Here is a 20,414-nt window from a genome sequence, read left to right as displayed (position 1 = left end):
TTACATTTTAGTTTTAAAAATGTACATCAGGAGCAGTTGGGGAGGGTCTTTTCTAAAAGAAATTTCAAATTTGATTTTCTGTGCTTATGGCCGTTCTGTAAATACTTTGGGGTTTTTCATTTTTTGAAAGTAGACAAAAATCTGGGATTTTCCCCCTAAACATTACAAAAAAACCTGTTTATTTACATGAAAATAAATTTCTTTGATAAAAAGCAATATGCCTACGTGTAATAAAATTTAAATATTTTAAATTTTTAATCATCTTTATTAAGTTTTAAAGAAATCCAGTTAAAAGAGGTATATTGGAAGGGGGAGTGGCTGGTGTAGGGTCTCCCAAGTGGTGCTCTGGATGCAACTGGCCCTACCTAATGATAAGGCTGGTCATTCAGTGCAAGAACCCTAGGTTGCAGTGTGCATGCTTTGCTTTGCTTGCAGGACCCCTGGTCTTCATCCCTGCTATTAATAGTCCCCTAAATATTGAGCTGGAAGTATCCCTGCACACTGTCAGGTGTGGCCTGCAGCACTGTAGCACTGTTACCCGTTGTTCATCGATTTGCTCGAGCGGGCACTAGCAACGTCTCCGTTGTGAAACTTACAGCTTTTGGCATATCGAATACACCACGGATAGCTTGCCAGACTCTACCTGTGGGCACAATGTTCTCGGTAGCTTGTTGGGCTCTGAGAGTCGGAGGAATCGAACCTGGGTCTGCTGCGTGCAAGGCAAACGCCCTATCTGCTGTGCTATTCCTCCAGTCAAACCAAAACAACCCACATAAGTAGGTTTCGGGCCTGGGAAATCGTTCAAAGTGATGGAAACCCTAGGCCTAGGAGTCCTAGGTTTAATCCCTGGCACCACATGGTTCTACTGTGAAAAGAACAAAACCACCAGCTGGGATAAGCCCCTTAATACTGCTGGATGTTAGCCCAGAATACATTTTGAAAAACTAAGTGTTGGGTAGAGAGAGTACAGGGTTCCATGCAGCTAACCAACCCTAGGTCAATTCATGGCACCACTAAGCAAGGCCAGATGTGGCCCAAATGCCACCTCCCCTCCATAGAAAAACAAATACCGGGGTTGAAATGAGAACTTGGGAGTGATAATGGAGGCCTGACTTTGATCCCCAGCATTGTGTGAGAGAATCGAAAATAAAGTCGTCTTCTAAGTATTGAAACTGGTCCTCTAAGGGAGAGCTTTAACAGTTTTCAAAAGACCTAGTTGCTTAATGGATCAGTAGTTCTGGTGATCGGAAACTTGGAGACACAGAACTTAAAAGGATATGTCTTGGTTTGGGGGCCAAACCCTGCAGTGCTCAGGACACTGTTCCCGTCTGACTATACTCAGATCGCTCCAGTTGAGGCTCAGGGAACCGTACGTGGTGCGGGGAATCAAATCCGGGTCAGAGCATCAGAGCGATAATACAGCTGGTAGTGCCTCTGCTCTCGGCCCAGTTTTTCCTCTATCGAGAAACTGCTCCTTTCTTTATCCTTCATAGAAATTATGTGATAAATTTTGAGACCCTGCAGGCTCGAGTTGCTAAAATACAAGGATGCATCGGTACCGGGACTAGCCACAACCCAAAAGGAGCCAAGGCGTCAGAGCAATGTTTTCACTGAACAAGCGCCCCCGCCTACTCGCTCAGACATGCTTGTTTCTCCCGCCAAAGTGGCGTCACGGTCAGGCTCTCACCAACCCGCCTTCTGATTGGAGAGCTGACAGGCGCTCGCGCCCATTGGGCGCCGGCGGCCGAGGGGCGGGGAAAGCCAAAGGCCCCGCAGCCGCGCCCGCCCCCACCGCCACCCCAGAGCGCCGCCCCTCCCCCTGCCCAAGGAAGGTCGCCCCACTCCAGCACTGCACCCCCTTACTTGAGGCACGGGACGCGACCTCACTGCCCCTCGCTCCCAGAAAGAGGACAGCACAATTAGCGCCCTGCCCTCCTGATCCTTTCACAGGGAGACCCACGCCCCGCCAGGGTCCCCCACCCCCCAGGCCTCCCGGTAATGCAATTCACGGGGGCGGGGGAGGCGACGGCAGCGGCAGCCGCGGCGGCGGCGGGCAGCAGCACCAGCACGGCCCCAGTCTAGAGACCACCAGAAAGAGGAGGAAAATGGCTCCGAGCAGGGACCGCCTGCTGCACTTTGGGTTCAAGGCGACAGTGAGTGATAGGGGAAGGGAGTTGGGTGGCGGGGCAGAATGTGCGTGCGTGCAAGCGAGCGTGCGAGCACAGGTTACCGGGCAGGACGCGACAGACTTCGGTGGGTGGGGTGTCTGGGAGGACTCGAAAGAACACAGGAGTGCTAGGTGGGTGGGTGGGTGGGTGCGTGATCCTCGGCGGTGAAGGGGAGGCCAGGGGCACCCTGGGCAGAAGAGGGGGCGCGGGCGCCGTGTGTAGTTGTCCGGCTTGCCTCTCCCGTCCGCGAGCACGCGCGCACTCGCGCACACGCGCCAGCCGCGCAGCTCCTCCCATTGCACGAACCCAGACCCAGAGAGCCACTTCCCTGCCGGGCCTTCTGGCGGTGGGCTCGCCTGCGTGGGGGGCGCGCGCGGGCTCACGCCGCCGCGCTCCGGCTGCTCCGGGGGCCGAGCGCGCCCAGGGGTGGGGGAGGGGCAGCCCCTGCCGCCGCCGCCGCCGCCGCGCGCTCCTCCTCACGCCGTTCGGAGCCCGGCGGGCGCTGCCCAATGAGAAGGCGCGTTGCTGGCAGGTGGGGAGTGTTTTTGTTTTGGGTTGAAGTTGAGGCTGAGGAGAGAGAGAAGAGCTAGCGACGAGCCCGTCGTCTCCGCCGCGGGCGCTGCGGGAGGCTGACGAGGCCCCGGCGGGGTCGAGAAGGTTCCCCCGACGCCGGCCTCAGCCCCCCGGCTCCGCGCCGCCCGCCGCTCGGACGCCGCCTCGGGCGCCCGGAACTCGCGGGCCCGCCCGGGGACCCCCCCCCCCCCGAGGCTTTGCACTCCGCACGCCGCAGCGCCCGGCCCCGGCCGCACCCGCCGGCCCCATGAGGAGGGACGTGAACGGAGTGACCAAGAGCAGGTTTGAGGTGTGAGCTTGAGGGCGGGGGTTGGGAGGGTGGGGGTTGGCCTAGGCGGCGGGAGGAAAAGCGTTTCTCGCGCGGATACCACGGGGAAAAAAAAAAAAAAAAGGACAACACCGAGCCGCCTTCCTCGCCTGGCGCCGTCACCCCCCGAGCGCCCGGGCGACTGGGCTTCTCCTTTCCGGCCCCGGGACTCCAGCGGCCGCCGCAGCCCGACGTCGCCAGCCCTCCCGGCCGCTCGCCTCCTGCCTCTTCCTCCGGCGGGCCCCGGCCGGGGATTAGCTCCGGCGCCCTATTTCCCCCCTCCCCCCAGAACACTCGGCTTTCCATTCTTTACACAACCCTTGGCTGGCCTCCCTCCCCCGGCACTACAAGCATCCCGGCTCTGACCTCCGGGCGCTTGCCGCTTCGCTCTCTGCTCCCTTCTGCGCGACCGACGCAGTTCTGGGCTCCGCACGGGGGTGGGGGTGGGTGACCGCCCCCCGCCCCCAACTTCGCACTAGATACACACACACACACAAACACACACACCACGGGTGTGTGCAGTGGGGGCCACGCAGGCGGGCCGGGGGTGGAGAGAGAGAGAGAGAGAGGGCCGAGCACGAGGCTCGGGGGGTGCGTTTGGTTTGGGCATTGTTCCGATACTTCCTCTTCATTGTTCGTGGCATCGCGCAGTTGTGGACGGGCTGTGCAAAACTCCCTTGTGCTTGGCGCCGTCTCTTATTAAACTTTTCCTGCTCGGGCGAGAAGAGGCTGGAGCCCGGGAGGGGAGGAATGCAAGCGGCGATCGGAAAGCATCCTGAGCCAGTAGGCCCCGGGGAGGGAAGTATGGAAGTGAACGAGAAGGCCGGTCCAGGGGCGCCGGGACAAAGACGCTGCTTTGGACCAGAAGGGTACTTGTTACCTGGCCTCTTCTGGCCGAGAATCAGCCTGACCTGGGATACCTTGCGGCTCACTCTACCCTCCCCACCCCGCTTGTTGATTTCTTTTCCTTTCCTTTTGAAGGATGAAATTGTAAGAAACTGAGACGAAAAGTGTCGGGAAACTTGCCAACGAGGCGCAGAGGGTGAAATTTTTTGCCCAAGGACTTAGTCTGTGAACTAAACTTCGGCAAGCGTTGTCTGTTCTTGGATATTTTTGTGTGTGTTTCTCGGGGGACATGGTTTTATTACGGAGTTTGTTTCAGTTTTCAGTGTTCAACACAGGAAGTGTTGGGGGGGGGGAGTTTAAATTCAGAGGAACTGTATTACTGCTGAGGGCATGGAACGGAGAAAGAAAATCAAGGAATTGGCCTTCTTTATATTGTAATGGTGGGAGGAAAATCTTACAGTAGAAAGGATTTGGGGCGTAATCGAGCTTTATGTTGTCTTAATACAGAAAGACATCATAAGCATAGTGTAGAATAGTGGAAAAGTTCAGTAATGCTGCATAAGTCCCAGGCTCGTCATTAAAATTGCTGAATGGACATTTAGTAGTTGACAGGAATTTTAAAGGGAAGCCCAAATACTGGATACTGAGTGGGATTAGCTTTTTACCATTTGTTAGCTCTGTTATAGCAATTTTTAGGTTGTGTAGTTGGAGTTCGTTCTTGAACTAGCTTTAAATTTTCACTGCTGTTGCAATTTTTACAATTGTTTTGTATTTTCAATTATAAATGATCTATAGCCCTGGCACTAAAATAATAAAAGGCATTATTGCTTTATTTTTTTACTTTTTGGTTGTTTTGTATTTACCACACCCAGCTGTGCTCAGGGCTCACTCCTGGCGGTGCTGGGGGACCGTATGTGGTGCCAGCAATCAAATCCAGGTAGGTTCTGTGCAAGGCAAACACCTACCTGCTGTACTATCTCTCGATCTCTCTCCAGCTCCTGTATTGCTTAATGAAGTCTGTCATCATATGGATTGATAATTGACAACTAAAGCTTTCTAAGCATCTGAGAAAATAAAAAAGAATGGGGGTTGGCAGAAAATCCTCTTGGTACAAGTTTTCTTGATTAAAGTACTGTACTTATGTATAAACCAGAAGCTCCTCTTAATGATGTAATATGTACAAGACAAATGGAAAGGGCTGGAAATAAGTGTTAATAAATTTCTTTATGAGTCTTGTTTTTCTTTTGGGGGGGGGTGGCAGGCTCACAGTTGGATTAGTCATGGACTTGAGTACAATGGGGTACCCAGGATTCTACATGCAAAACAATCATCCCAGCCTGTTGATTTATCTCTTCAGTGTCCTAAGTGTCTCCTAAAATCATTTACTTTACTGACCCGGTTTATAAGGAGTAAAACTAATAAAATAGCTGATCTCAAAACCAGAAAAATTACTCATTATATGTTGTGTTTACTTTCATCATACACAAGATTTAGATAAAAACAATTTTTATTCTGTTTAACATGGACTGCTTTCCTCCTTGCTTTTTTCTCGGGTGACTTTGTGATGTCCAGGAACGAACCTAGGTGATCTGCATTCTAAGCGTCAGCCTATTGAGCTATCTCTGTGGTGCTAGAATGCTTTTTCTGTTTGTTTGGTTTAATTTTTGTTTGGGGGCCATACTTGGTGGTGCTGGCTCTGTGTTCCTGAATCGATGCTAGCGAGTCTCCAGGGACCATATGTGGTCCTAGAACACAAACCTAGGTCAGCTACGTGCAAGGCAAGCCCCATACACACTCTACTATCACTCTGGCCCCAGAATGTTTTCTGCTTAATTTAATCTTTTAAATTTTGATTTTTGGGTGATAACCTAGTTGTGCACAAGGATCACTCCCATTGATGTTCAGGGAACCATATGTGGTTCTGGGAATTGATCCCAGGTTGGCCCTATGCAAGCAAGGTAAGCTTCTTATCTGCTGTACTATTTCTCTAGCCCCCAGATGCTTTTTATTTTGCTTGTTTGGGTTTTGGACCATACCCCGTGATTCTTAGGGCTTACTCCTGGCTCTGCAGTCAGGAGTTAGTCCTGGCAGTGCTCATGGGACCAGATAGGATACTAGGGATTGAACCTAGATTGGCAGCATTCAAGGCAGATGCCCTACCCGATGTTTTATGCCTTCGTTCCCCCCCCCATCCTCTATCCCCCTATGCTTTTTAGAGGACTGATAATTTCAGATTTTAAGCAGATAGATAATAGCAGGATTTTTGTGGGTAGGTCCGTCTTAGACACACATGACCGAGTGCTATGAATCCCAACATCTCATATGGACCCCCAAGCACCAGGAGTAATTCCTGAGTGCATATCATCAGATGTGATAAAAGCCATAAAAACAAACAAAAAACTGGAAACTTTGTGGCGGAGAAAAAATGTTTTCTTGTCATATCTTTTTTTTTCTAAATTTATTTAAACATCAAAGTTTGTAAGACAGATATTAGGGCATTTATTGTCCCAACACCAATCCCACAACCAGAGTGACCTTCCCTCCACCATTTTCCCCATTTTCCCAACTATCTTCCAATAATAAATTATAAAATAATTTATGTTGTTACAACTAAATGGCTGTAGCACTGTCATCCCGTTGTTCATCAATTTGCTCGAGCAGGCATCAGTAACATCTCCATTGTGAGACTTGTTACTGTTTTTGGCATATCCAATACACCAAGGGGAGCTTGCCAGGCTCTGCTGTGTGGGCGGAATACTCTCTGTAGCTTGTTGGGCTTTCCGAGCGGGACAGAGGAATAGAAGCGGGAACAGCTGCGTGCAAGGCAAACGCCCTACCCGCTGGCCTATCATTCCAGTCCCCCTGATGGCAGAGCCAGGAGTAATCCCTGAGCATCACCAGGTGTAGCACAAAAACAAGGAAAGAAAAAAAACAATGAAGGCCCGTTTGGTTTGTTATATTTCACCTTGGGGTCATTAAGTCCTTATCTGAAGGTTTTCTAAGCTGTTTGTTATTAGTTGAGCCTTCTGCATTATTTTTACTTATTGAGCTTAGTTGGCTTCTTTGTTAATTTTCCATCTAATTTGGTATGCTCCTTAATGGGATGTCAATATTGTGAAATTTCCAAGTGTTCTGCGACCACATATGCAAAGCGGCCAAATGTGCAAATGCCACTTATGCAAAGCAGCCACATGTGCAAATGCCATATGTGCAAATGCATGCTTCATAAACTTCAGGATCTGTAGAACTGGGCCGATAATGAGTTTACATTGTGGGATGTGGGTGTGGCTGCAGTGCTTCCAGAGGTACAGGGTGGGGTGTGAGGAGGCTGCCTGCCTCCACTCCCAGAAGACCCCAGAGTTCTTTTTTTTTTTTTTTTTTTTTGCTTTTTTGGGTCACACCCGGCGATGCACAGGGGTTACTCCTGGCTCTGCACTCAGGAATTACCCCTGGCGGTGCTCAGGGGACCATATGGGATGCTGGGATTTGAACCCAGGTTGGCCTAGTGCAAGGCAAACGCCCTACCCGCTGTGCTATCTCTCCAGCCCCGACCCCAGAGTTCTTAACCTGAAAACTTTTGTAGGTTCTGTGTCTCTGCATTGGAATTGGGCCATTGGCAGGGCTGCAGCTGTGGTGCAGGAGTGCTGCTGCTGGGCCTTCAACAGAGCACCCATCCTGAGGGCAACCCAGAGTTCTCAGTGGGAGACCAGTGTACTAGTGAATTTTAGCTGCTTGGCTTGCATTTCCTCAGAGATTCTGTCGTGAATCTGTAAAGCTGGTCTGATGAGTTTGCAGGGTGGCGACTTTGGAATGTGGGTTGTGTGGAGAAAATTTTTATAGCAAGTAGTAAGTAATTTGAAATTAATGTCTGAAAATTAATTTTGTTTTGTTTAGGAGCTACAGCTGGAAATGTTCAGGGATTTCTCCTGGTTCTTCGATCAGGAGTCTCTTCCTAGTGGTGCTCAGGGGACCAAGAGGGACATCTCAGAGGGAACCCTGATTGGCAGTTTTCGAAGCAAGTGCTGGGGGCTGGAACGATAGCACAGCGGGTAGGGCATTTGCCTTGCACGGAGCTGACCCAAGTTCGATTCCCAGCATCCCATATGTTTCCTCCCCCACCCCCCAGCACCGCCAGGAGTAATTTCTGAGTGCATGAGCAGGAGTAACCCCTGTGCATCACCGGGTGTAACCCAGAAAGCAAAAAAAAAAAAACGCAAGTGCTTACACAGTGTACTATCCCTCTGGCCTCCTAAACGTTAATTTCTTTTTAAAAGTTAATTTTTTAGGAGGGTCCCACATGTTCTCAGGGGAAGGATATTTGAAGTTTGTCTTTTGTGTGTTTTTTTGGGTGGGCCAAATTGACAGATGCTTAGGCTATTCTAGAGTTGCTCTAGATGCTACTTGGGCACCATGAGGTGCCAGGGATTAAACCCCAAACTCCTGCATGCGAAGCTCAGCTAGTTGAGCTGTCAGCCCGTTTTTGGTTATATTGTGTCTGAGAATATTTCTTGGACCAAACCCAGGTCTCGTTAATGACTTTGCTCACTCATAGCAGTGATAGGGAGTAAACGGAGGTGGGGTGCATGAACCGCAAGTGCTTTCATCTCTGTACTACTTTGTCTGTTTTTGATTATTTTAACTGTAAATTCCAGATCTTAGATCTCATGTTGAGGGATAAAGCTGAAGAAAATATTTTAAGGTAAAACCAAGGGAAGAGAGTTTACCTTTTAGCTATGTATCTTGTAGTATGTAAAATAGCCAGTCATTGATTATTTGATAAAATATGTAAGAAAAAGAAATTTGTCAGGGAGCTGTTAGTTTAATTTTGACATTAAATCCTTACAATAAAGTCTGGATAGATGCTTTGCATGCAGGATGCCTGGGTTTGATCCTTAGGGTTTGTACGATGCCCTAAGCACCACTAGGGATAGTTAGTACTAAGATAACTATGAATTTTATTTTAAGCCTTAGCCCTTAGCCCTTAGAGATTGAGCTGAGAGCACTTACCTAACATTAGGTAAATCAAAATAAGATGTTTAGAGGCTGAAGAGATATTACAGGGACATCAAATGAGGACCTTTGAAAGATGCTTTGAACAACATGCACTCTGGATCTAGAGAGCCAGCTCTTGGAGCTTTGTCTTTGGTCCCAAGTACATCTCATGTTATTTGTCTGGTTCAGTTGTTGCCAGTGATGCCTTTGAGAGAGAGAGAGAGAGTGAGTGTGTGTGTGTGTGTGTGTTTCCATTGTCATAGAGGCCATGCCCAGTGCTCCTGCTGAGGGGAGTGCACCAGGGATTTTACCTGGTGATACTTGGAGGTGTAGGGAGCCTAATTCCTGAGACCAGTACCAGGTTCTCTCACATGTAAGGTATATGTTCCACCTCTTGACCCACATCTTTGGCTTCTCTATTGCTTCTACTTTAATTTTTTCATTGTTTTTCTTTGGGGGTACACCTGGCCTTGCTCAAGGGTTTATTCCTGACTCAGTGCTCAGGAGTGACCCCTGATGGTGCTTGGGGGACATATGTGGTGGTGATTTGAGGGCAGCATGCAAGGCAAGCATTTTACTTCCTCTGTTATTTCTCTGACCCTCAGTTTCATTTATTTTCCTTCCTTTCCATCTTGTTCTTTGCTGTGAGAGGTGCACAGATTTGGTGCTGTGATCAGTTGGTTGTGGCACCAACAGGACCACTGGATGATACTAGGGATTGAACTTATAGCCCCTTTTTTGCAGAAAAGAAATTACGCCTTAGGGGCCGGAGCGATAGCACAGCGGGTAGGGCGTTTGCCTTGCATGCGGCCGACCCGGGTTCGATCCCCGGCATCCCATATGGTCCCCCAAGCACCGCCAGGAGTAATTCCTGAGTGCAGAGCCAGGAGTAACCCCTGAGCATCGCTGGGTGTGACCCAAAAAGCAAAAAAAAAAAAAAAAAAAAAGAAATTAGGCTTTACCAGGTGTGACCCAAAAAAAAAAAGCAAAAAATAAAAAAAATGAAAGCACCCTACCATGGTTTTATATTTTTGTGTATCAGTGCACTCAGATGCATTTGATTTTATTTAAACATAATAGTAACTTACATTAGGTGGTGGTACTAAACTGCAATATTTTTGGTTAATTCAGATAATTATATAGTAATTCCTGAGTGCATGAGCCAAGCCAGGAGTAACCCCTGTGCATCGCTGGGTCTGACCCAAAAAGCAAAAAAATAAAAAGTAAAAAGATACTGACTATTCTGTCATTTTTGTTCTTGATTTCAGGAATTTCTAACAAAAACTAGAAGAGGAAAATTGAGTCCCCTAAAAAGTAAATAGATTCATCTTATGCATTACTCTGGTGCTGAACCTCAGAAATCAGCTCAAAATATGGATTTGTAGTTCTAATGACTGCCCAATTTTGTGTACTCAAATATACTGACTTATGTGATATTAGGTGAATATGATACTTTTTGTTTCGTCTGTTTTGGAGCCACATGGTGGTGCTCTGGGACTATTCCCAGCAGTACTAAGGATGCAGTGTGGTGCCAAGTGCTCAAACCCAGGACTTCCACATGAACAGTATGTGATCCAACCCTTTCAGCCATCTCCTGTCACTGACTGACTTTTTTTTGGGGGGGGGGTCACACCCACCGATGCACAGGGGTCACTCCTGGCTCTGCACTCAGGAACCACCCCTGGCGGTGCTCAGGGGACCCTATGAGATGCTGGGAATCGAACCCGGTTTAGCCAAATACGTGCAAGGCAAACGCCCTACCTGCTGTGCTCCAGCCCCCGACTGACTTTTTTGACCAGGTGGAAGAGGCAGGCATGATGTAGGAATGAAATTTCATAATCACTTAAAAGTAAGATGGAAGAGCAGACTTAGATAACTCAAAGGACTGATGCCAAAAGCAAACTGAAGAAATGAAAAAGCGGGCCTGGAGCAATAGTACAGCAGGTAGGGCATTTGCCTTGCAGGCAGCATCCCATGTGGTTACCCCCTTCCCCAGCACCAACAGGAGTAATTCCTGAGTGCAGAGCCATGAGTAACCCTAAGTATCACCGGGTGTGATCCCAAAAAAAGGAAAAGCATTCTGATGACTTGAAAAACAAGATACCTATGGTATAGTTATTTTGAGTGCTTTGCAATAATATATAGAACGAAGGAATTTAATAGTTGGTAGGACAGGATAAAGGAAAAATTTAGAACACCTATTATGCATGTTTCCTTAGTTGACAGTTGAAGCTCTACTAAGGTCATTGCTAACTCCATGTTTTGAGAATCAACAAGGTTTAGCAAAAGTGGTTTTTGTTTGTTTTCTTTTTTTCCCTTTTAGAGTTGGGTGGGACAAATGAAAAACAAATAAGAACACTTTTTTTTCCCTGCAAATTAACGATTTAAAGTAAACTTCGAATATTATCGACAAGATTTTCTTGAATATTGTTCAGGATGGTTGTGTCATCTTTGTTATTTTGTATTATCTTTGTTATTTTTTGAACTAGATCATCTATATAGTTTAATATTTTAAGTTCGAAATTCACTGATAAATAAAAGTGTTACGACTGTATCATAAGGATTTTAGTAAAGAAGTCATTTTCAATTTAGACTATGCAATAGAAATGTCCATATATTCACATTTGTACTCATGTATACACACACAAAAACATATATATGTAGTATTAGGTATGTTAACTCTCTGGACTTCTTTGTATGACTCCTGTCATGGAAATTCTGATTCCCTGATTTGCTAGGTATGGCCCCCAAACTGAAAAAAAATAAATAAAAACTATAGTTCAGTGCAGGCAGACAGTACAAAGTAAAGGTGCATGTCATGCATGATGCTGACCCCAGTCAATTCTCAACACCATGTAGTCCCTCACACACCACTGGTGTAGCCCCTGTGAATCACAGCAGCACTGCATACTTGGGCTCTTGGATCAAACCACTGGTCTGGTTGGCTGAGAAGTTCTGGGAGGCACTTTCATGCCTCCTGAGCACTGCTTGAGAGCATGCCCCAAGAAAACTAAAAGAAAAGCAAGTGGGAAAAGCCATGGTTTAGAGATTTGGATTTCAAACTTAAGTTTGTCTCAACAAATGAATAGCTAATCACTCAGATCCATGAATTTGTGTTTCAGAGAAGTATAATGTTACCTAACTTAGTAGCATACTTCCAGTATCTTGACTTAGTATATGATAGTGAGAAGGATAAAAAAAGCGCTGAAAACAGTTTGCTAGGTTCAAATTTTAATTCTGTTATTTATCTACTATATTTCAGTTTTTCAGGTATATCTTTGATATTTTTGTTGTTGTTTGTTGATAGGTTGTTTTTAGGGTCACGCAGCAGTGCTCAGGTCTTAACTCCTGGCTCTGTGTTTAGGGGTCACTGCTGGCAGGGCTCAGGGAACCATTTGGGATACTGGGGATCAAACTCAGATTGCCTGCATGAAAGGTCAGTGCCTACCCGCTGTACTCTTACTCTGGTCCCCAGGATTATATTTCCTAACTGAAATATTGAAGTACAATTCACCGTTTTTGTTTATTTTTGGACTACATCCAGCAATGCTTAGGGTTATTCTTGGCTCTACTGTCAGAAATTACTCCTGGGGGGCTGGAGTGATAGCACAGCGGGTAGGGCGTTTGCCTTGCACGCGGCCGACCCGGGTTCGATTCCCAGCATCCCATATGGTCCCCTGAGCACCGCCAGGGGTAATTCCTGAGTGCAGAGCCAGGAGTGACCCTTGTGCATCGCCAGGTGTGACCCAAAAAAAAAGCAAAAAAAAAAAAAAGAAATTACTCCTGGGGCCGGAGTGATAGCACAGCGGGTAGGGCGTTTGCCTTGCACGAGGCCGACCCGGGTTCAATCCCCGGCATCCCATATGGTCCCCCAAGCATGCCAGGAGTAATTCCTGAGTGCAAAGCCAGGAGTAACCCCTGAGCATCGCTGGGTGTGACCCAAAAAAAGAAAAAAAAAAAGAAATTACTCCTGGCAGTGCTTGGAGGACCATATGGAATGTTGGAGATCAAACTGGCAAACACCCTACCTGCTATACTATCACTCCAGCCCCAGCATACACCTTCTTATAGTATATAATTGAGTGACTTTTGTGGGGGGGAGAGGGCCTGTCTGGGGTTTGGTATTTGTTTTGGAGGATGTTGGGAATTGAACCCGGTACAGCCACATGCAAGGCAAGGACTCTACCAGCTATACTATCTGCCTGGCTTTTTGTATATTCACAGAATATACACAGAATATACACTTGTGTATATTCACAGAAAAATTACTGCTGCAGTCAATTCTGAGACATTCTCTCTGACACTGGGAGATGTCTTTGTTGATTATCCTCCCTCCCACCAACTTATTGTTCTAAGTAGCCACTATCACTGTCATCCCCTTGCTCATTGATTTGCTTGAGTGGGCACCAGTAACATATCCTTTGTGAGACTTGTTACTGTTTTTGGCATATTGAATACACCACGGGTTAGCTTGCCATCTAAGTAGCCATTTAGTCCAATTTCTTTTTTCCCCCCCCTGGTCTTTCATATGAACCAGACTGTCTTCTTTAACTTGATATAACATGTTCAAGATACACCTGCATTGTAGCATGTGTTAGTACTTGTGTGTGTGTATGGGTGGAATCTTGGGCCACACTTCTCAGTGCTGAGGGGTCATTCCTGATTGTGCTCAGGCTGCCATGTGGTTCTTACCAAGGACTGAATCTGAGTTGGTCTCGTGGAACGCAAGTGCCTTATCTACTGTACTATCTCTAGCCCCATACCAATAAATTTTTATGGCTAAACTGTTGTGTGAATAATACCATATTTTACTTATTCTTTTGTTAGTGTTACATTTTCATTGTTTCTACCATTTGACTGTTGTGAATAGCCTTTATGTGGATATTTATGTGAACAAGTATGTATTTGAAACCTGTTTTCAGTTCTTAGGGGTATTTACTTGGGAGTAGAGTTGTTGGGTCATGTGGTGATTCTATTTTCAACTTTGAGGAACTGCCAAACTGTCTTCCACGGCAGCTGTACCATTTTACTTTCTCACCATCAATGTACAGTGGTTCAAATTTATCCATTTCCCTTTTGTGGGGTGTGGGCACATGCCTGGCTACAGTCAGAACTTACTCCTGGCTTTGCACTCAGGAATTGCTCCTGGCAGGGCTCATGGGGGTGCTGGGGATTGAATCTGGGTCGTCCATATGCAAGGCAAGTGCCTTACCTGCTGTACCTTTAACTTGCTCTAACCCTTTATTCGTTTCCTTGCCAATTGTTTCTTTTAAGTTTTTTTTATAATAAATTTATAGTAAAATAAAATTTCGCATCCTTGTGGTTGTGAGGTGGGCTCATTGTGACCTTGCTTTGTGTTTCTTCCTCTTTTCGGGGAGGAGTGGGTGTGGGTCTGGGCCATACCAAGTAGTGCTCAGAGTTTATTCCTGGCTTTGAATTTAGGAATTACTGCAGGTGGTGCTCTGGGGAACATAAGGGTTGCTGGTGATCGAACCTGGGTGTTAAGGCAAATGCCCTACCTATTTGCTTTGTATTTCTTTACTAACTAGTGATGCTGAGCATCTTTTCATTTAGTTTTTGACCATTTGTTTATCTTTGTAAAAATATATTGTTTGCATATTTTGCAGTTGGAATCATTTGTATTTTTTTTGTTATTGAGTCTTAAGCATTAAATATTTTGGGTACTATACACTTACATTATCTGTAAATGATTTCCTGTGTCTTTGTAATTGTAATTTTTTGGTTAAAAACTGGACATTTTAAATATTGCAGTGTGGCAGCTCTAGAAACCACACTTTTTTTTTTTATTGAATCACCCATCATGAGATAGTTACAAGCTTTCATGTTTGGGTTACAATCACACAATGATCAAATACCCATCCCTCCACCAGTGCACATTCCCCACCACCAATATCCCCAGTATATCCCCCCTTTCCCACCTTTCCCCTGCCTCCATGACAGACAATATTCCCATACTCTCTCTGCTTTTGGGCATTATGGCTTGCAACACAGACACTGAGAGGTCATCATGTTTGGTCCATTATCTACTTTTGGCACACATCTCCCATCTCGACTGATTTCTCCAGCCATCATTTTCCTAGTGATCCCTTCTCTATTCCATCTGCCTTCTCCCCTCCGCTCATGAAGCAGGCTTCCAGCTATGGGGCAGTCCTCCTGGCCCTTGTCTCCTGTCATTGGGTGTTAGCTTCATGTGATGTTATTCTGTACTCCACAAATGAGTGCAGTCCTTTTATGTCTGTCCTTCTCTCTCTGACTCATTTCACTTAGCATGATACTCTCCATGTCTATTCATTTATAAGCAAATTTCATGATTTCATCTCTCCTAACAGCTGCATAGTATTCCATTGTGTAGATGTACCAAAGTTTCTTTAACCAGTCATCTGTTCTAGGACTCTTGGGTTGTTTCCAGATTTTGGCTGTTGTGAACAGTGCTGCATTGAACATATAGGTACAGATGTCATTTCTACTGTGCTTTTTTTGCATCCTCAGGTTATATTCCCAGAAGTGGTATTGTGGGGTCATATGGAAGCTTAATTTCTAGTTTTTGAAGGACTGTCCATATTGTTTTCCAGAAAGGCTGGACCAGTTGGCATTCCCACCAGCAGTGAAGGAGCGTCCCTTTTTTCTCTCATCCACGCCAGCACTGGTTGCTTTTTGTTCTTTTGGATGTGTGCCAGTCTCTGTGGTCTGAGATGATATCTCATTGTTGTTTTGATTTGCATCTCCCTGATGCCTAGCGATGTGGAGCATTTTTTCATGTGCCTTTTGGCCATTTGTATTTCTTTTTTGAGGAAACTTCTGTTCATTTCTTCTCATTTTTTGATGGGGTTGGAGGTTTTTTTGTCTTATACATTTTCTAGTGTCTTGTATATCCTAGATATTAATCCCTTATCATATGGGTATTGGGTAAATCTTCTTTCCCATTCTGTGGACTCTTTCTGTATTTTGGTCACTGTTTCTTTTGAAGTGCAGAAGCTTCTTAGTTTGATGTAGTCCCATTTGTTTATGTTTGCTTCCACTTGAATGGTCAGTGCTGTTTCATCCTTAATGATGCTTTTAGCTTCAATGTCATGGAGAGCTCTACCTACATTTTCCACTATGTACCTTATATATTCATGTCTGATATTGAGGTCTTTAATCCACTTTGATCTGACTTTTGTGCCTGGAATTAGACAGAGGTCAGAGTTCATTTCAAATAGGTAGTTATTCAGTTTTCCCAGCACCATTGTTGAAGAGACTTTCCTTGTTCCAGTTCACATTTCTTGTTCCTTTGTCAAAGATTAAGTGGCCATATATTTGGGGGGTCTGTGACAGGATATTCAGCTCTGTTGCATTGGTCTGCAGGTCTGTTTCTAGCCCAATACCATGCTGTTTTAATACTACAGCTTTGTAGTAGATTTTGAAGTTGGGGAAGGTGATGCCACCCATCTTCTTTTTCCCAAGGATTGCTTTAGCTATTTGTGGGTTTATTGTTCCATATGGGCTGGAGCAATAGGACAGCGGTAGGGCATTCGCCTTACACATGACCGACCCGAGTTCAATTCCTCAGCCCCTCTCGGAGAGCCCGGCAAGCTACTGACAGTATGGAGCCCGCACGGCAGAGCCTGGCAAGCTACCCGTGGCGTATTGGATATGCCAAAAACAGTAACAATAAGTCTCTCAATGAGAGATGTTACTGGTGCCCGCTAAAACAAATCGAGCAACAGGATGACAGTGACAGATTGTTCCATATGAATTTCAGGAGTGTTTTGTCTATTTCTTTGAAAAAATGTCATGAGTATCCTGATAGGGACTGCATTAAATTTGTATAGTGCTTTAGGCAGTATTGCCATTTTGATAATGTTAATTCTCCCTATCCATGAGCAGGGGATGGAAGTCACACATTTTTTCTCGGGCTTATTGATGTGATTTGCTGTCATAATGGTATTTGTTTTTGCCTCAGTGTCTATTCTGTAAAGTTTATTCTTTGTTGTGTGTTACCACTGAAAACTCAGCTCCATTAGCTTGGAAGTTCACTTATGATTATTTGTTTTTAATTTTTCTATTTTTAAATTTTAGTTTAAATTTATAAATAAATTTATTTTTATTTATTGTATAGTTCACAATATCTGATTACATCTAATATTCAGCAATCCCACCACCATTACACCTTCCCACCACATTTCGGGTGTTTCTATCCCAAACCCCAACCTCTGACCCAAAGCAGAACCAAAATATTATATATTTTGTGTTGTTTATTATGAAAACCCACTGAAAATGCTGCAAAAAAGTTTCCTTAGAGGTAAGAGTGTGAAGATTGTTGTTGTATTTAATCCGGGGGCCATTAAGCACTTCTATAAGAGATCACTAACATGTTAAAGGTTGAGCCTTTTGTGTGTGTGTGTGTGTGTGTGTGTGTCCCTCTGAGATTGGTTGCCTCCTACCTTTTTTTTTTTTTTTTGGACTTTCTGGGTCACACCTGGCGGTGCTCAGGGGACCATAAGGGATGCTGGAAATCGAACCTGGGTCGGCCGTGTGCAAGGCAGACACCCTACCTGTTGTACTGTCGCTTCAGCCCCAAGTTGCCTCCTACTTTGAACCCCATCAAATGTGGTGGAGTATGGGTGGTGTGTGGTATGAATTGTGGCTCAGCTGTAAATGCAGCCACATGGGTCGAGGAATAGGTTCACTAGTGGGTGGCTTGGCCCGAGCATGTGGAGTGTGGCTGTGAGCATGGTGGCGTTTGAGTTCTGGAGCTTTTCGGCTGCTGGGGCTGGGTCTGTTGGGGCAGGGCGGGGTCTCACCCCATCCTCCAGGGCATCCCAAATGAAACAGCCTCGCGCAGGGTCTGGCAGCATGGCTATAACTAGTGTCTTGTTATGCTCCCTTCTGGTCGAGAAGGACACGTGTGGATCAATTTTGGATTGTGGCTGATGATGAGATTATCTGACCCCAGCCAGAGGTGGTTTTTGGGCTTGACTGCTAAGTTGTTGAAAACAGGTGTATGAGTGGAGGATCCCCTTTCCCTGTTCACCTGAACCCAGAGTTCTCAGTCTCAAAGTCCTGCATACCTGGGTTTTCTGGGGGTTCACGCGTGGGTGAGTCAGCTTATGTTTTTACAGAGGGACTAGGAAGGTAACTTGTGGGTCAGAGGCAAGAGAGATGTTACTAGTACACCTCTGACCCAGGTTTGATCCCCTGTATCACATATGGTCCCACTAAGAGTTATCCTTAAGCACAGAGGAAGGAGTAAACTCTAAACACCCCTGGGACTAGCATAAAATTCCAAACAAAGTACAAGTCTTGGATCAAGTGAACATATACAAGTACCTGTATTTGTCATTGAACACCCCCTATAATTTTTCACACGTTGAGTGTAGTCTTGGTGGCCCATAGTACTGCAGATTCTGGGCAGCACCATGTTTCCAGGCCCTTGGGGTGAAGTGTTGGGTAGAGTTGGCTCAGTATGGTTGTTTCCCAGGACCTCCTGAGCATTGCTTGAGAGCCCCTTTTGTTGTTGTTGTTGTTTGTTTTTTGTTTGTTTGTTTTTTGGGTCACACCTGGCAATGCACAGGGGTTACTCCTGGCTCATGCACTCAGGAATTACTCCTGGCGGTGCTCAGGGGACCATATGGGATGCTGGGAATCGAACCCGGGTCGGCCGAGTGCAAGGCAAATGCCCTTACCCGCTGTACTATTGGAGAGCCCCTTTTGTACAGAAATTTTTTCATAGACCTTGAATCAAAAATTCTTGTAGACATTGCTGATAGGCCCAACCAGTGTACAATGATGCCCTGGCTTTCACTTCCTACCTTTACAGGGTCAAGGTCAGCCACAATTGACAGTGAACAGTCTTGACTTGTCTTTTCTGAGTGTATGCACAACCCTGGGGATTGAAGTTGCCTTTTATAGAGTTTTTTTTTTTTTACACTTGTATGAATATATTATTCTCTGGCCTTTTCCCACCCAGACTGTTTTCCCCATGGTTTGTGTTAACTGTCCCTCAGGCAGCAGTGACTAAAACAATGCCCCTCAGTGTTTCGGACAAAATGGGACAGTTGCCTTAGCACTTGACTTCTTTTGATTGGTGCTAAAGATAATTCTTTTGAGATAGCCTTCTGGAAGGCTAACAGACACATCAAGACAAATAATTATAACACTTTCTAAAAGACCTGTTTTGTTTCTCAGCTACCTGAAATACAGGTAATTATTTTAAGGTCTGGTGATTATTTTAAGGTCTGGTGAATGGGGAGTTTTGATAAAACTTTTATAAATGTCATTTGATAATTGTCATAAAACTCGCACTCAGTTTCCTTACTCTGGGTTGTTGCAAGCCTTTGGTTAATCTGAAATTCAAAAATTGCATTCTGGGGGCCAGGGTGATAGAACCATGGAGAGGGCGCTTTGCCTTGCATGGAGCTGTCCCGTATTCAATCCCTGACATCCCATATAGGTCCCCCGAGCCCAACAGGAATGATTCCTGAGTACAATCAGGAATAACCCCTGAACGTTGCCAGGTGTGGCCCAAAAACAAAATTTCACTCTACCAATTAAAAAATTGGTAGAATTTTTTTTTTTTGGAGCAGGGTTTTGATATTATTCCACCTATTTTCTAATGTCACCACGGAGTCTGCTTCAGAAAGTTAATACAATTATAGCTTCATGGGGCTGGAATGGTATACTGCAGGTAGGGAATTTACCTTGATTGGCTGACCCAGGTTAGATCCCCAGCACCCCAAATAGTCCTCCATGCCCCGCCAGGAGTAACCCCTGAGTACAGAGCCAGGGGTAAGCCCTGAGCACTGCCAGGTGTGACTCCACCCTCCAACTCCCCCCCAAAAAATGCCCATCAATTGAAAATACATCAATTATACTAAAATGTACTTTCTCCACTTCTATTTTTTGTTTTGTATAAGAATTACCATAACCACTGATTTGCTATATCTTATTTTTTTGTGTTCTATTAAATGTGTATTTTTATTTGTGTTTGTTTTTGGGCCAAACCTGATGGTGAATCTGGTGATGCTCATATGAACAAGTAATTTTGCAGATGACACCGAGGTCTGCTGCATGCAGAGTATCACTGTTTTACTGTCATCCCATTGCTCATCGATTTGTTCGAACGGGCACCAGTAATGTCTCCATTGTGAGACTTGTTACTGTTTTTAGCATATCGAATACGCCACGGGGAGCTTGCCAGGCTCTGCCATGCAGAGTATGCACCCTGATCATTAGCATTACCTCCTTTGTCCTCTGCTTCTAATTTTAACTACTATAGTCACTGACTAAGTGGTTATTGTCTTTGTTGTTCTGTATTGTAGAATGGTAACTTGATAGCAGTTTAGGTCCTATTTTATTTTTTCCCTGAAATCTTTGTTGTATTTTGTTTTGGGGCCACACCCAGCGATGCTCAGGTCTTAGTCCTGGCTCTGTGTTCAGGAATCCCTCCTGGCCGAGCTCTGGGTACTCTATGTGATGCAGGGAACTGGACCCAGGTCAGCTGTTGGTGTAAGGCTCTGACTCCTAAA

General features: G+C 45.7%; 1 protein-coding gene across 3 annotated transcripts in view; it reads left to right on the top strand.

Annotated features, from left to right (window-relative positions):
- The first annotated feature begins 1,812 nt into the window (after positions 1 to 1,812).
- The window catches only part of FBXL20 (F-box and leucine rich repeat protein 20), an 85,880-nt gene continuing 67,278 nt past the window's right edge, over positions 1,813 to 20,414 (top strand). The window contains exon 1 of one of the 3 annotated variants that reach the window (XM_055133089.1): positions 1,813 to 2,153. In XM_055133089.1, the coding sequence (XP_054989064.1) occupies positions 2,106 to 2,153 (48 nt within the window). In that variant the 5' untranslated portion in view covers positions 1,813 to 2,105. Of the gene's footprint in view, positions 2,154 to 2,708; positions 3,031 to 20,414 lie in introns of those variants that run through there. The other 2 variants (XM_055133090.1, XM_055133091.1) reach the window with 2 other exon arrangements.

The sequence above is a fragment of the Sorex araneus genome, chromosome 3 (genome assembly GCF_027595985.1).
Source record: "Sorex araneus isolate mSorAra2 chromosome 3, mSorAra2.pri, whole genome shotgun sequence".
Taxonomy (NCBI): Eukaryota; Metazoa; Chordata; class Mammalia; order Eulipotyphla; family Soricidae; genus Sorex; species Sorex araneus.
Note: the sequence above shows the minus strand (reverse complement) of the source record. Positions and strands in the feature narration are given on the sequence as shown.